The sequence below is a fragment of the Bufo gargarizans genome, chromosome 9, assembly GCF_014858855.1.
Source record: "Bufo gargarizans isolate SCDJY-AF-19 chromosome 9, ASM1485885v1, whole genome shotgun sequence".
Taxonomy (NCBI): Eukaryota; Metazoa; Chordata; class Amphibia; order Anura; family Bufonidae; genus Bufo; species Bufo gargarizans.
In genome coordinates, this window is record NC_058088.1 from 16,858,773 (window position 1) to 16,876,690 (window position 17,918).

Genomic DNA, 17,918 nt, shown 5'->3' on the forward strand with positions numbered 1-17,918 from the left:
CACTACTTTCTTCCTTAGGCCGAACGATAACATCATCTTAGAGCTGAAGTTTGGCAAGTCATTTCCAGGTACAGACAAAGATAGAGTTCTAATGTCTGAATTTAAATGCATGTGCCGCAAGTTCCCAAAAAGCCTGTGCAGAGGATGTGAGTGGTAGTGGCCCAATGTGCTCCCTCAGGCTGTCCTTGGGGTTTGGTGCGGTGAAAAGGTAGTTTGAAGAATCAGGCCAGAAGTAAAATAGGTTGGCACTAGGAAGCACTTGTCTATATAGGTGTCCATTGTAGTATAGTTTGGCTTAGTGATGGCTTAGGTAGGTGGTGGTGTCTGACCTGTTGTCCCTCACCTTGCAGCAGTGTCTGCAAAGCTGTATTTTGTTGATCACTCTGCTGTCTTGTCACCCAGATGTTTTCTTTAAGCTGAATTTGCTGGTCACTCTTTAGTGTTGGTCTCACAGTAGAAGAATATCCATTTCCTGAGTTTCTCTCTGGAGTGTTGGTCTCACAGGAAAATAATATATGGTTATTGGTAGTAGGAGCCCTTCATGTGCTTCCTCACTCCCCCACTATCAGAACAGGAACTTGCTCTCCCTTCTCCTAGTGAGACTGGAGCTCCCCCTCCTGGTAGGAAGCAGGACCAGCCCACTCCTACCTAGAGGGGAGGAACAGGGTGGTTAGCCCTGTTCGTGCCAACCTTTGCCAACCATTACCTCCCCCATGCTTCCATTTCAGTGACTGATTTTCTTAATTTTGTTGTTAGCTGAGGATATAATTTGTATGACCTTCAAAACTGGAGAGGATTTGCTGCTTCTGGTGATACAAACTAAAAGAGGAAGAACCCTATATCTCGCATGTGAGTATATGGCACTGACATGCATACTATATATTTCAGACTATAAGTAGACTAATTATCTAGACAATATTCTGTATTACAGGGCCCTTTTATAACATTGGTTAACTTAACCAACCACTGTCAATTCTATGTGCGATACCATACATACCTGGCCACAGGGTGTGTTATTAAAGAAAAATACTCAATGTCAGTGCATTCTTGAGCGCAATGCATTTTTTCAGGCACCTGTACTTCAAGAATCTAGAGCTCCATCTAGAGGTGGAAAAAAATGAATAAAATTGTATTATGTCCATGGGCCAAATGAAGGTCCTTGGACGTCACAGACAATCATAGTGCTAAAATCATGTTCAAATATCAAAATGCATAAACAGTACCACTATACATTGCCCAGGGTTGGACTGTCCCACCAGAATACCAGAGGTTCCTCTTGAAGATTCAATCTTTGACACAAAAATAGGCCTCTAAACTAACAGGTACCATAGGTCTACCAGGAGACAACCCCACTTGGATGTTATTTTGGACATAGTGACCTGCATTTAGAGTCTGATTTGACCTCTGTTTGAATTATAATAATAATAATATAATGGTGAAGGGGTTGGCCAATTGCAATGACATTTCTCAAAAGGACATAAACAGTCCTGTATTTCCACCAGCCTAGTCTACTGGTCATAATGGAAGTTTTGTTTGCATTTTAAGGGTATTATTGCCTTTTTGTATTTTTCCTGCGAATCAAAGGTAAAATCATAGATGTATAAATGGAAATCCCCATATATTTACCTTCTTTCTGGGTCACAGTGGTCGGTCACGTGGTTTATATGCAGCATCCGCTCACAGCAGCGCGTGCGGTATTTAGAGGAGCTGGAGATAAAGCTGAGGCTGTGAGGTCAGTAAGAATACTGAAACTCCCATCATTTGTGTCACAGTCTCTATACATGACTTAGTCAAGCTAATATCTAATATAATTTTTATGTCCACTGATAATTGACCTTCTCTTTAGCTTTTTAGGTTTTTTCCCCCCGTTTTTTAAGTCAATACATTTAGCATACAGGGGAATATACAGGTCATGTTTGGGGGGTTCCCAATACTATGCTTCTTTCATAACAGAAAATATGGTTTCCCTTTCCTGTCTGTATGTGCTCTGTAAATGTGCAACAGTCTCCAAAAGAATCCATGTGCTTTGCAACAGTAAACGGAAGCCAGGGAGGGGGAGGAGGGGGATGCGACTGCAATCTCTCTTTCTCAGGGAAGCAGCAGGATGGAGACATCAAAGCAGACAGATGTGAAATCACATCAGCATGGAGATAGATAATGTGTATGTTCAGAGCCAAAAAGAGGCACAGAAAAATACCCAAATGCGCATAATCAATACAACGGTTCTAGATGAAAAACTGGTATACATCTACGTTACTGTGTAAAGCCAACAGAGCCTATGGGCTTGGCATATGAGTCAGAGCCAACGAGTGGATATGAGCCGTCTATTAGAGACCACTACAATAGCTGAGTGCTCTTTACTTTTAATTGCAGCCAGGACACCAACCGTAAGAAAGTCTGTTATCGAGAAATTCATGACCCAGACTCTGTGCATGGAGAATAAATATAGTTACTTCATACCAGGGAGTATCAGGAAAGATGATGATGGTAAGAACGGGATTAAGTTATTTTGTCTGAAATATTTATATGGCAAATTCTGAAACCAGCAGCCAATATTTTTCAGTTCTAGCATGCCTCAACATACAGGAAGAGACATGGAGGCAGTACTATCTGTACCTACGTGGAGAGACGAGGAGGAGGCAGTACTATCTGTACCTACAATATTTATAGTGGGCATTAAGGAGACACTTATGTCTGCACCTATGTCATTTACAGGAAGAAACTGGGAGGGCTGTAGGACCAGTAATTACATAATTTACAGGGAAATACACAGAGGCAGTAATATTCGGGTATTGCTATCTTTCATAGCACTGTCTCTTCCTATAAATAATGTTATATATACTGACATCATTTACAGGAAGAGACCAAGATGCAGCACTATCTGCGATAGCATAACTTATGGGAAGAGACCCAGATATAGCATCATCTGTGATTACATAATTTACAGGGAGAGACCAGGGTGCAGCACTATCAGTGAATACATAATTTACAGGGAGAGACCAGGGTGCAGCTCTATCAGTGATTACATAATTTACAGGGAGAGACAAGGGCGCAGCACTATCAGTGATTACATAATTTACAGGGAGAGACCAGGATGCAGCACTATCTGCGATAGCATAACTTATGGGAAGAGACCCAGATATAGCATCATCTGTGATTACATAATTTGCTAGGACAGAGCAGAAAGCAACACAATCTGTGATGACATACTTTGCAGGGAGAAACTAGAGCGCAGCACTATCAGTGATTACATAATTTACAGGGAGAGACCGGGGCGCAGCACTATCAGTGATTACATAATTTACAGCGAGAGACCAGGGTGCAGCACTATCAGTGATTACATAATTTACAGGGAGAAACTAGAGCGCAGCACTATCAGTGATTACATAATTTACAGGGAGAGACCGGGGCGCAGCACTATCAGTGATTACATAATTTACAGCGAGAGACCAGGATCCAGCACTATCTGAGATTACATAATTTACAGGGAGAGACCAGGGTGCAGCACTATCAGTGATTACATAATTTACAGGGAGAGACCAGGGCGCAGCACTATCAGTGATGATATAATTTACAGGGAGAGACCAGGGTGCAGCACTATCAGTGATTACATAATTTACAGGGAGAGACAAGGGCGCAGCACTATCAGTGATTACATAATTTACAGGGAGAGACCAGGATGCAGCACTATCTGTGATTACATAATTTACAGGGAGAGACCAGGGTGCAGCACTATCAGTGATTACATACTTTACAGGGATAGACCAGGGTGCAGCACTATCAGTGATTACATAATTTACAGCGAGAGACCAGGGCGCAGCACTATCAGTGATTACATAGTTTACAGGGAGAGACCAGGGCGCAGCACTATCAGTGATTACATAATTTACAGGGAGAGACCAGGGCGCAGCACTATCAGTGATTACATAATTTACAGGGAGAGACCAGGGCGCAGCACTATCAGTGATTACATAATTTACAGGGATAGACCAGGGTGCAGCACTATCTGTGATGACATAATTTACAGGGAGAGACCAGGGCGCAGCACTATCAGTGATTACATAATTTACAGGGAGAGACCAGGACGCAGCACTATCAGTGATTACATAATTTACAGGGAGAGACCAGGGTGCAGCACTATCAGTGATTACATAATTTACAGGGAGAGACCAGGGTGCAGCACTATCAGTGATTACATAGTTTACAGGGAGAGACCAGGGCGCAGCACTATCAGTGATTACATAATTTACAGGGAGAGACCAAGGCACAGCACTATCTGTGATGATATAATTTACAGGGAGAGACCAGGATGCAGCACTATCAGTGATTACATAATTTACAGCGAGAGACCAGGGCGCAGCACTATCTGTGATTACATAATTTACAGGGAGAGACCAGGGCGCAACACAATCTGTGATTACATAATTTACAGGGAGAGACCAGGGTGCAGCACTATCAGTGATTACATAATTTACAGGGAGAGACCAGGGCGCAGCACTATCAGTGAATACATAATTTACAGGGAGAGACCAGGGCGCAGCACTATCTGTGATTACATAATTTACAGGGAGAGACCAGGATGCAGCACTATCTGTGATTACATAATTTACAGCGAGAGACCAGGATGCAGCACTATCAGTGATTACATAATTTACAGGGAGAGACCAGGGCGCAGCACTATCTGTGATTACATAATTTACAGGGAGAGACCAGGGCGCAGCACTATCAGTGATTACATAATTTACAGGGAGAGACCAGGGTGCAGCACTATCAGTGAATACATAATTTACAGGGAGAGACCAGGGTGCAGCACTATCTGTGATTACATAATTTACAGGGATAGACCAGGATGCAGCACTATCTGAGATAACATCATTTACAGGGAGAGACCAGGGTGCAGCATTATCAGTGATTACATAATTTACAGGGAGAGACCAGGGCGCAGCACTATCAGTGAATACATAATTTACAGGGAGAGACCAGGGCGCAGCACTATCAGTGATTACATAATTTACAGGGAGAGACCAGGATGCAGCACTATCTGTAATGACATAATTTACAGGCAGAAACCTGGAGACAGCATTATCTGTGATGGCATAATTTATAGGGAGAGACCAGGTTACAGCACTATCTGTGATGACATAACTTGCAGGGAGAGACCAGGATGCAGCACTATCTGTGATGATATAATTTACAGGGAGAGACCAGGATGCAGCACTATCTGTGATGACATAATTTACAGGGAGAGACCAGGATGCAGCACTATCAGTGATTACATAACTTGCAGGGAGAGACCAGGATGCAGCACTATCTGTGATGACATAATTTACAGGGAGAGACCAGGATGCAGCACTATCTGTGATGACATAATTTACAGGGAGAGACCAGGATGCAGCACTATCTGTGATGACATAACTTACAGGGAGAGACCAGGATGCAGCACTATCTGTGATGACATAATTTACAGGGAGAGACCAGGATGCAGCACTATCTGTGATGATATAATTTACAGGGAGAGACCAGGATGCAGCACTATCTGTGATGACATAATTTACAGGGAGAGACCAGGATGCAGCACTATCTGTGATTAAATCATTTACAGAGTAAGGCAAGGAGCAATACTATGTGTGTATACACCATTCACATGCAGACATAGATGAAGTACTGTCTGTACCTACTTAGTTTAGAAGGAGAGATAATCAGACAGTACTATCTGTTCCATATGTGTAATATGGATTGTGATGGGAAGCTAACACAACCTCCGTATTAATACTCTAGTCAAGAGAAAATGTCTTTGCCTCCTTCCAGTTACCAAAGTCCTGTGTTTCTATATTTTTAGAGGTTGACGCTTGTGCTAATCATTTGGAGAAAAAAGTGCCCATTAATTTCCGAGAAGTAAGTCTATAACGTTTTCCTGTATTTGCTGCACAATGCACCTGTACCTTTGTCTCTACGTCTTGTTGGTTTTCATCCTACATTTGGAGGGATTTTCTAACGATTCCAGGTGGGAAAACCTACAACAAGCCCATCAGCAGAAAATAACCTATTATCTGGCAGTGAAGGCTCAGACAGAAAGACAACTGGCTACTAGTCAACAGAGCAATGTGTTACAGGGGTCATTCGAGAATAGATATTGGTGACTACTATATGTACGGAGCTGTGCTTGGAAAGCTGCCGGGAGTCGGCTGAGCTCCCTGAAACAGCTGATTGGCAGAGGTGCCGGGACTTGGACTCCCGCCGATCTGGTAATGATTGACCCATTTAAGGAAAATAAGTATAGACATGTTATGTGACAATAGCAATCCCACTTATATAACTGGTCTTCTGTGGATCAGGAAGGCGGTAGGTGGTAACAGAAGCAGGGGAGGACCACTAACATCTTCTATCATTGATGTGTCTTCAGCCTGGGATAGAAATGTTTCCTTCTCGGTCATCATTACAAATACAATCTATTGTAGAAGGACTAAATAACTAGGGAGATGGTCATCTTTCCTTAGGACAACTTTGCATATCCTTTTCCCATGGAGCATTGTCAATAAGTCTCCAAACCATGGAGCTCTTCCAGTAAGTCCATGTAAGACTGGTCTCTTACTTTCACACAATTTAGACACAATTGAGACACAGAAGACGGCTCACATGTAAAAGCAGCATGTCAGAGCCTGATAAAACCATTGCTTCTGCACAGCTTCTGAATTCACAGAAACCTCCTGTGTGTCTGTAAGTGTGATTCCCCCCCCCCCCCCCCCATTTCCTTATCTGTTCTGTAAGTTCGGATCTTAAAACAAACATAGTGGGAAGTAAGGGAAAGGATGTCACAGCATTACAGTGCTGGCAGATTCCTCAGAAGGAACACAACGGCTGCTTCTGAGAGAAATGTATCTAGCCGTGCAGCTGAAACATGGAATAAAATGGATGAAACCTGTTCTTTCACAGTTATGATTGTAAAAAGAAGCATAGCCATTATGCAAACTTTTTGGGAAAACTCAGGTATGCTTTCGGGACAACTGCTACCACGTCTAAATTGCGTGTGGAGAACTTTAAGGTTTCTAATATTTACCTGTCGATCTTTATTTTAGTCTGTAGGTAAATGGATCCTGATGGCCTCAGCCCATGAAAACACAAAAACGGCTCTCGATGATCTCCTAACTTCTTACGGAGCCACAGACATTAGGGTTGTAAATGATACGGTGTACTTGTCCCACATTTCAATATAGTAAGTATGACCTAATGGGAGTAGTAGTGTCTCAAGAAAGAAAAGAAACCCAGCAACTGGGTATGCCGATTCATAAAAGCTTCTTTTATTGAAAAGTCCATAAAATAGTCCACAGACCAATAAGTAAAATATTCCCCCAAAAAACTATTGACCTTCCAACTCAGCAGAAAGCGGTTTTGCTGCCATCTGCTGGCCACACTTGAATTGACTACCACCTGCTGGCCCCACTGGATTTAAGCTGCCACCTACTGGCCACAATGGAGTTATGCTGCCACCTGCTGGCCCCACTGGATTTAAGCTGCCACCTACTGGCCACAATGGAGTTATGCTGCCACCTGCTGGCCCCACTGGATTTAAGCTGCCACCTACTGGCCACAATGGATTTATACTGGTCACAGAGAAATTATTCTACCACAAAAGTTATAATACCACCTACTTAATACACTGAAGTTATGCTGCCATCTGCTGGTCACACTAGAGTATTATTGCTACCTGCTGGCCACATTGAAGTTATGCTGCCCCCTGCTGGCCATATTGAATATGTGTCCTCTAAAACAGGGGAATTATAATTTATGCCGTTTCCAGATATCAGATTCCTGAGACAGCAGGACTGGGCCCAGAGTCCAGGATATTCCTGCTGAATCAGAGACACTTTGGAGTAAGTGTGTCACAGTGTTGTATTGCTAACTAGATAAAGAAAATCTCTCCATGTCACCTGCAGTACAGGGACAGATAAAACCTTTGCGCCATGACATAGCCCTGTGTGGGGCATTGTATCTATTGAATAAATATATAACGAGACAGATTTGATGGAGTTGTGACAGCGCCACCATTGTCCTTGGGCCATGTCTGGTATTGCAGCTCAGTCCCTTTCACTTACATAGATGATTGTTAACTGAGTGTACACTAATTTATTGTTGTACTTACAGTGGCGGTATAATCAGCAATCTGGATGATATTGACGTGGAGGAGAAGACCGGCCATATTACATACAAAGGTAACACCGCACAGGTTCATATAGAGGAGCTGGGCACATAGATTTCACAGGGCATAGCAGAAACATAGATGGGCTCCACATCACTCCTTGTGATAGCGGGATTTAGCCAATGCAGGAAATCCGCTATTTCCGAATCAGTTCCAGTCCATACTCCCAGAACGTCATCGATGTGACGTAGCCAAGAGGGCAACAGATTGGTCATCCCTTTGGCCGCAGAACACAAATAACAAATGCATTTAGTGAATTTTGCTAATTTTAATACTAATTAATAGAGGAAGGAATTATTATTTTCACTGCTTTGCTGAACTGTGTGCTTGATTGAGGCCCTATGATATGTATTTGTGTGCTTTCTCGAGGGGGTGGGGGTGTCCTGGCTGCTGCAACTGGTGACAGTTAAAGGGTGGAACTGAGCATGTGCTTCCATCTCAGTGAGCAGGACAGAGAAATTAGAAAAAGAGTAAACAGCAGGTGGCGCTATAAAGATAATAGTGGTTATACCAATTTTTTTTTTTTTCATGCAATTACTAAAATATTCATATCCATTTGCTGGTTTGAAAAATGTAGAATTTTTTTCGTGGAACCACCTCTTTTATGTTGGATGTTGAGCACCAAATGCTCCAAACGCTGCATTATCTATTAGACTGTTGTATGTATGGTCCAGCACTATTCACGGATGACCATAGACGTCTGCCGCCATTCATGTTATCTGTCTTCTGTGCTGTGGGGAGGAGTAATAGGACTGACTGATCTCATATACTCATAAACCTTACTTTGTGTCTCCGTAGATACCCCATCAGGGACCAGAGTGGCCATCCACAGTGTGAGCCCCGCCTGCATCATTTTCTCACCTGAAGGGCGCCTCTTTCTTAACTGTATGTACCTGGCTATCTGCAGTAGGAGATATATTCTTCTACACAGTGACAGTGTTATCATAGTTATAGTCTTCTACATGGGGTATTATAGTAGTTATATTCCTGTACATAGGAGCAGTATTATAGTAGTTATATTCTTGTACATAGGAGCAGTATTATAGTAGTTATATTCTTGTACATAGGAGCAGTATTATAGTAGTTATATTCCTGTACATAGGAGGCAGTATTATAGTAGTTATATTCTTGTACATAGGAGCAGTATTATAGTAGTTATATTCTTGTACATAGGAGCAGTATTATAGTAGTTATATTCTTGTACATAGGAGCAGTATTATAGTAGTTATATTCCTGCACATAGGAGCAGTATTATAGTAGTTATATTCATGTACATAGGAGGCAGTATTATAGTAGTTCTATTCTTGTACATAGGAGCAGTATTATAGTAGTTATATTCTTGTACATAGGAGCAGTATTATAGTAGTTATATTCCTGTACATAGGAGCAGTATTATAGTAGTTCTATTCTTGTACATAGGAGGCAGTATTATAGTAGCTATATTCTTGTACATAGGAGCAGTATTATAGTAGTTATATTTTTATACATAGGAGGTATTATTATAGTAGTTATATTCTTGTACATAGGAGCAGTATTATAGTAGTTATATTCTTGTACATAGGAGGCAGTATTATAGTAGTTATATTCTTGTACATAGGAGGCAGTATTATAGTAGTTATATTCTTGTACATAGGAGGCAGTATTATAGTAGTTATATTCTTGTACATAGGGGCAGTATTATAGTAGTTATATTCTTGTACATAGGGGGCAGTATTATAGTAGTTATATTCTTATACATAGGAGCAGTATTATAGTAGTTATATTCTTATACATAGGAGGTATTATTATAGTAGTTATATTCTTGTACATAGGAGCAGTATTATAGTAGTTATATTCTTGTACATAGGAGGCAGTATTATAGTAGCTATATTCTTGTACATAGGAGCAGTATTATAGTAGTTATATTCTTGTAAAAAGGAGCAGTATTATAGTAGCTATATTCTTGTTCATAGGAGCAGTATTATAGTAGTTATATTCTTGTACATAGGAGCAGTATTATAGTAGTTATATTCCTGTACATAGGAGGCAGTATTATAGTATTTATATTCTTGTACATAGGAGGCAGTATTATAGTAGTTATATTCTTGTACATAGGAGCAGTATTATAGTAGTTATATTCCTGTACATAGGAGCAGTATTATAGTAGTTATATTTCTGTACATAGGAGGCAGTGTTATTGTAGTTATATTCTTGTACATAGGAGCAGTATTATAGCAGTTATATTCCTGTACATAGGAGCAGTATTATAGTAGTTATATTTCTGTACATAGGAGCAGTATCATAGTAGGTATATTCTTGTACATAGGAGCAGTATTATAGTAGTTATATTTTTAAAGAGAACCTGTCGCCAGGATTGTGTATAGAGCTGAGGACATGGGTTGCTAGATGGCCACTAGTACATCTGCAATACCCAGTCCCCATAGCTCTGTGTGCTTTTATTTTGTAAAAAAAAAACGATTTGATACATATGCAAATTACCCTGAGATGTGTCAGAGCTTGAAAATATGACTCTTTTTTGGTCACACAAGTAAGATATGACTCTTTTATGTTAATTTGCATATGTATAAAATCGTTTTTTTTACACAATGAAAGCACACAGAGCTATGGGGACTGGATATTGCAGATGTGCTAGCGGCCATCTAGCAACCCATGTCCTCAGCTCTATACACAAAATCCCGGTGACAGGTTCCCTTTAAGAAAACTAGATGATGATCTTTAGATTATTACATCTTTTTACTGTGGCAAATGATGTTGAAAGACTTTGACAACTCGTCCTGCTCTTTTATTCTTATAGTTCAATAGTTTAGTAGGCACAACAAGCATAAGAGTAAATCACAAAACTGGAACGTGACTGGTTATGAATGTTATTCATAATTAATATCTGCTGTCTCAATGGTAGCCCTGACACACCTCAGTCTATTGCCTCCATTCTCAGATATGTTTTTTTTAATCTTTTTATTACAGGTCGTGCAAACCAGTTTCCTTCTATAGGTGACATTAATCAGTTTGCGAAGTATGCGAATTGTCGAAACTTTAATAAGATTTTGTTTCGTCAGCCGTCATGTGAGTATCAGACTTCTGGATTTAGCCATAGTGCAATAAAGCATGAGAAGACCAAGAGCAGTAATATACTAGAGAAAGAAAGGGTGTCTGCCATGAATAAAGGGGAACACATCAGGTATCCCCAGGGGTGCACCACCAATGAGGCCAGGTGAGGCGATCGCCTCAGGCAGCACCAGGTAGGCGTAAGGGGGGGCAGCGGAAGGGCCATTGGGAATGAGCGCTTTCATCATGGCAAAGGGGTTAGGTTAAGAAGTTGGCATTGGAGGGAGAGGTGCCGTTTCAGTTTTTGCCTCAGGCAGCAGAAAGGCTAGGTGCACCGCTGCTTACACATAAAGAATTATCACTTCTCTTATTCTTTGATTCGTTCTTATTTTTTTTTTTTAGCATTTTTGTGCTCGGAGATGCCTGACGAAATTGATGCTCTAGATTTGGAAAAGGTAATTGTCAGCCATATTTACTTTCACAGGGCTTTGATTTCTGTCACCTGGTCACCAAAAGCCGCCCTCTGTCTCCAAGATTTTTACCTTACCACAGTATGAGCCCCATAAGGGCTCCTTCACATGTGTCCTGCCATCCGGTTCAGTTCACTTCGGACATGAAGCAGAAAATGCGGCGGGCTGAAACGACCGCGGCCAGGGGTCCCCTCTTAGCAATGGAATGGATGTTTTGTCGTGACGCCAGTTGCAGTGAAGGAACAAGGGCACAGGGCCCCTTTTAGTGATATGGATGGTACCCAGGGTAGGAATGCCAGAGTGGTGGTGGGTGGCCTAAATGTTCCTTAATGGTGTTGAACTTGTCACAGTGCTCCTACCTGGATACGCCTCGGGCGGTGTGTCGTCCGCAGCAGAGCAAAGGGTTAGTTGGTAAAGGGGATGAAGAAATAAATTGAGTCCAGACCTTGTGATAAGGTTGATAACAGCTTTACTTGAATAAACTTTCTTCGAAAACGATTTAGAGGCTTTGTCTTGGTTTCCAGCAGGCGTTAGCATTAGTGTGGCAGGCAAACTCCTCACAGCTACATCAGTTGCTCTCTGGCTCTGCTGTGCTCACAGGATAGCTGTATAACTTACCTTACGCTTTACTTGACTTTGTAATCTGGTCTGTCTATAGCTTTATCCAGGGAAAACTTTACTCCTAGTCTCTAAAGTTTCAGGCTTTGGTTGGCCTCCGTTTCCAGCAGATCTGAAGCTGCTCTAGCTGGCCCAGACAGGGCAGGGACGAGCTCCTGCTTCCTTCCCCAAGGAGGGGTTACTCTCCACTGACTTCTAACTAACTAGTCCCTCCCTCTCTTAGAGAGAGCTAGAATGGAAAGAAGAGTTCCAATCTAGGTAAAATAGCTCTGCCAATTATGCTGCCACCTGCTGTTGAACCAGGCACATTACATGATAATATAAACAGTTTCCCTAAAATAGATATGCACAGTGTGACAGTCCTGAAAGTAGCAAGGCGCAAAGGTGGTGTCTAATCTTTAAACTGCCATGTGTGTTTCTTGTCAGCACGGGACCGATCACACAGGTCATATGCCGGCGATCACTTTGACTGACCAGTAATAGACTGGCCAATCACAGCGCTGAACACTGGATTTGCAGGCATCTCCCATTCTGACAATCTTAGTTCTGTCAAGGTCCACACTGGTCACTGGTCATCCACCCAGAGATCACCCACTAGGATCTGAGATTTGTGATTTGGATCACAGACCCAGTATGCCCAATTTGCCTGACGCCATTGCCTGATGCCATAGACCTGTTTCCCACCCCTATACTGCCCAGTGTCCATATCACCCTACTGGTCACCCACCCAAAGGTCACCCTAAACCCCACTGGGACCTGTGATTTGTGACCAGGATCATAGACCCAGTATGCCCAATTTGCCTGACGCCATTGCCTGATGCCATCGACCTGTTTCCCACCCCTAGACTGCCCAGTGACCATTTCACCCTACTGGTCGCTCACCCAAAGGTCACCCTAAACCCCACTGGGATCTGTGATTTGTGATCACAGTCCTAGTACACCATTGCCTGATGCCATCACCGTTTCTCACACCTAGATTGCCAAGTGACCTTTTTAGCCCACTAGTCACCCACCCAGAGATCACTCTAAACCCTACTGGGATCAGGATCACAGACACAGCATGCCCAATTTGCCTAAAGCCATTGGCCGATGCCATTGCCTTACCCCATCACCCTGTTTCCCAGTGATCACCCTAAACCCCACTGGTATCTATGATTTGTGATTAGAGATCTCAGATTTAGTAATCCATTTCCGGACAGAATTCAGTAGTTTTTTTATTTCTGGTACTGTAGTTAGCATGGCCCACAGGAATTTCACAGCTTAGGAGTCATACAAAATGCTATACTCATTGAAGGTCAAGTACAGTTTGAGCTTTCATCTTCATCTGAGTAAAGCGACTTTGACCCCCTCTCCACCTTCTCAGCGCCATAGAGTTGCAGGCCCTGCTCTGCCCAAGCTGACATTGGTAGCTGTAGACAAAATTAGCCCCCAGGTGCTTGATTTTACTTCCCCCAGGCCTTAAATTGGACGCCACAAGGTTAAGGCCATCAATCCAAGCTGTTTCTATGATATAGGCCCAAAAAATTGGACAAGTACAACAGTAGTGTGCAAATTTTGGGGCATATTTCTAAGTTGTGGCATCATTAAAAAGCCAAGTATTCAAGAATATTGATCCGCAAATATATTACATAGCATAACCTTTACTTACAAGTTGAACACGTTTGGAGGCTTCTTCTAGAAGTGGTTAATAACGTCATCAGGGGTTTCAAATGATGTATCTGACTACAACTACAGTTTTGTAAGCAAAAGGGTGCGATACCCCTATAGATCATGTATAAAAAAAATTGCAAAAATAGACATACTTTACTAACATTGAGTGTTATCCTTTTCTATTTCTGATGTATTTTCTCACCCATCAGATTGCCGGTACATGGAAGTTTGCTGCCCTTGCCTCCAATGTTCCAGCTGGTGATGTGCAGTTTCAAAATGAAACACAGGTTACTGTGAACAATGAGGAGGTGACATTCATAACTGACGGTTGGTAAGAAAGAAAGCCTTAGTCTGCAGCAGTAATGTATCTGCAATAGAAATGAGCAAATTGGTTGACCGAGCTAAGGTTGACCGAGCTTTATTTAAACTCCAAAATAATTTACTGATTAAGTTAGCCATGCGACAAAGTTAGACCAAAATCCTGTCCAGATTAGGCCTCCCTGTTTTGGGAGCAGCAGCCTTTAAAATCCCCAAAGTAGTTTCCATTAGTGGCATTAAACAGACCCCCATCGCTGTGCCAGGTTTGTTTGAAAAACCTAAGACACAATCACCATCATGGGAAAATTAAATCAAAATTTAAGGCAATTTATGGTAAATCTCAAACAATTTGAATGTATTCATGATGATTTTAAGCAGAGAAAATGCAATCTATTGCAGTGCGACTACTTTCCAGAAGAGAGGAAATAGACGACTTCAATATGTTAAAGGTAAGGGCTATCTCACAGAGTACATTGGCTATACTGTTCCCATCTCATGGGTTGTTGCATATTTCCTAGGTGATCCGTGTGCAATGGAGGTCAGATTTCATGAAACACTGAGAGACACCGGGTTGATATGGGTTGCAACCCCCAGAAGGCAGGGAATCTTCTTGATCCTTTTCTGTAAGTGAATGTGTTGTCTGCATCAGTATAATAAATACATACAAAGTATGGAAGGTTGATGGCATCTGGTCAAATAACTCTACTAGATTGTATATAAATTATGACATTTCAGAGCTCAATTTACAAAAATAGAAAAGTAGATGGAGATTGCCAATGACAGGAATTTGCTTTTGCTGGAATAGTGAGGAACAGAAGTATTTGAACACCCTGCGATTTAGCAAGTTCTCCCACTTAGAAATCATGGATGGGTCTGAAATTTACATTGTAGGTGCATTCCCACTCAGAGAGAGAATGTAAAAAACAATTCAGGAAATCAGATTGTATGATTTTTAAAGAATGTATTTGTCTTGCACTGCTGAGTATTTGAACACCTGAGAAAATCAGTGTTAATATTTGGTACAGAAGCCTTAGTTTGCAATTACAGAGGTCAAACGTTTCCTGTAGTTCTTGACCAGGTTTGCACACACTGCAACAGGGATTTTGACCCACTCCTCCACACAGATCTCCTCTAGATCTGTCAGGTTTCAGAGCTGTCGTTGAGCAACACAGAGTTTCAGCTCCCTCCAAAGATGTTTTATTGGATTTAGGTCTGGAGACTTGCTAGGCTACTCCAGAATCTTGATATGCTTCTTACAGAGCACCTCCTTGGTTATCCTGGCTGTGTGCTTCAGGTCGTTGTCATGTTGGAAGACCCAGCCAAGACCTATCTTCAATGCTCTGACTGAGGGAAGGAGGTTGTTGCTCAAAATCTCACAATAAATGGCCCCATTCATCCTCACCTTAATACAGTGCAGTCGTCCTGTCCCCTTCGCAGAAAAGCACCCCCAAAGCATGATGTTACCCCCCCCCATGCTTCACAGTAGGGATGGTGTTCTTGATGTCATTGACCAGCTCCTCCCTCTAGGCTGATTCTTCACCTTTCTTATCATCAGTGATACCCCACGAGGTGAGATCTTGCATGGAGCCCCAGTCCGAGGAAGACTGACGGTCGTCTTTAGCCTCTTCCATTTTCTAACAATCTATTTTCACCAAGCTGGTTGGCAATTGTCCACAATTTTGTTTCTGGTGTCTTTTGACAGCTCTTTGGTCTTGCCCATGGTAGTAGTTGGCGTCTGACTGACTGTGGGGTGGACAGGTGTCTTTAAAGAGCTCAGGTGCTACTAAGTTAGATTAATGAGTGGAGTAGAGGAGGACTTTTTAAAGGCACAGTAACAGGTCTTTGAGAGCCAGAATTCTTGCTGTTTCTCAGGTGTTCAAATACTTATGTTCAGCAGTGCAAGACAAATACATTCTATAAAAATCATACAATGTGATTTCCTGATTTTTTATTTTATTTTATTCTGTCTCTTAGAGTGGGAATGCACCTACAATGTGAATTTCAGACCCCTCCATGATTTCTAAGTGGGAGAACTTGCAAAATCGCAGAGTGTTCAAATACTTCTGTTCCTCACTGTATATCATTAAAACTCAATAACATGGTAATGTCCACATCATGGCCCAAACGTACCTTGGGAGCTAACATTGCAATCTCCTCCTCTTATACGTTATGTTTATTCCAATGGAGGCTGTTGTCAGGCTGAAAAAAGCTATAAAAACTATTATAAAATACGATTACGATTAGATAGTTGCTGGTTTGGCTGATGTAAAAAAAAAAAATTGAATTTAAAAAAATTAAAAACTAATTGTAAACAATTTAGACGCCCTTGTATTCGGAATGACCTGATGCAATGAACTTGAACAGAAAACACAACGAAAAAGGGGCACTAATATAGGTATCCAATACCAATTACTGATATTACTTTCCTCAAATATCACCATTTATCAAAACTGCCTTTTTCAAAAGTTCTTAGCGTATGATTGCATTCTCTGGCAAATCATGTTCGATTTTCAGTTCCTATAAGTTACACTATGTCTAGCACTGGGGTTTTATAATGTAGGACGTAAGAAGGGTGGTGTCACATGATTGGATGTCAGGACACATCTCACTGCCTTAAAGGGGTTTCTGAGACCTGTATACTGATGACCTGTCCTCTCAATAGGTCATCAGTATCTGATTGGTGGGGGTCCAACACCCGGGACCCCTGACAGTCAGTTGTTTGAGAAGGCACCAGTGCTCGCAGTAGCGCCGTGGCCTTCTCACAGCTTCTCCTAGGCCAGTGACGACACGTTCATCGGTCACGTGGCCTAGGCGCAGCTCAGCCCCACAGAAATTCATAGTGCTGAGCACGATACCAAGCACAACCACTATACAATGTACGGCGCTGTGCTTGGTGAGCACGGAGAAGGCACCGGAGCTAACAGGAGCGCCAGTGCCCTCTCAAACAGCCGATCAGAGGGGGTCCCAGAAGTCATACCTCCCACCGATCAGATACTGATGACCTATCCAGAGTATTAGATCATCAGTATTAAAGTCATGGAAAACGCCTGGCTCCGCCCCTTGGTGCACTAAATCCTTCTTTTGCAGAAAAAATTTAAGTCTTTTTTCTCAAGAAGGCAATCACCCACTTTCACAAGCCAGGTATCAATTTAATCAGCAGGATCACCCCCATTAGGCAGCATGCCTGGTTTAATATAAGGCTGTAACCTGCAACTCACAAAAGCGCTTGACATATTATCAAGAAAAGGTATAAAAACCAAAGTCTTTGGTACACTAAATATCTACATCTCTAATGGCATCATTTACTGGTCTTTTCTGTCACAGCTAAATCCGACCACGTCAGACCCGAGGAGCTCATAAGGTTTAAACACTTTGCAGCCTGTTTGTCGCTCCGTGTGATATTTCCGAGGTAAGTACCGAGGTAAGGGCCGGGTGGAACTGACACTCACCATTATGGATCAAAATACTAGCGGACATGTTTGCTTTAAAAAGTCACCACAGTCACTGGGAAATAACTAATGTCATCATAGTTATCCTGTCATCTTCTCCATTCACATCCAAAGCTGCAGAATTCTGATATGTCATATATAAATTGCATAGTAATACTAGTATATTAGGTA

The 17,918-nt window shown here is 42.0% G+C and overlaps 1 protein-coding gene across 2 annotated transcripts in view; it reads left to right on the top strand.

Annotated features, from left to right (window-relative positions):
- LOC122919604 overlaps window positions 1-17,918 on the top strand; it is a 42,615-nt gene that overhangs the window by 12,656 nt on the left and 12,041 nt on the right. For both annotated transcript variants that reach the window (XM_044268720.1, XM_044268719.1), the window contains exons 9-21: window positions 19-68; window positions 757-849; window positions 2,374-2,487; window positions 5,840-5,895; window positions 7,077-7,213; window positions 8,143-8,210; window positions 8,996-9,082; window positions 11,162-11,260; window positions 11,645-11,697; window positions 14,190-14,311; window positions 14,698-14,747; window positions 14,817-14,921; window positions 17,623-17,707. In XM_044268720.1, the coding sequence (XP_044124655.1) occupies window positions 19-68; window positions 757-849; window positions 2,374-2,487; window positions 5,840-5,895; window positions 7,077-7,213; window positions 8,143-8,210; window positions 8,996-9,082; window positions 11,162-11,260; window positions 11,645-11,697; window positions 14,190-14,311; window positions 14,698-14,747; window positions 14,817-14,921; window positions 17,623-17,707 (1,119 nt within the window). The remainder of the gene's footprint in view (window positions 1-18; window positions 69-756; window positions 850-2,373; window positions 2,488-5,839; window positions 5,896-7,076; window positions 7,214-8,142; window positions 8,211-8,995; window positions 9,083-11,161; window positions 11,261-11,644; window positions 11,698-14,189; window positions 14,312-14,697; window positions 14,748-14,816; window positions 14,922-17,622; window positions 17,708-17,918) is intronic.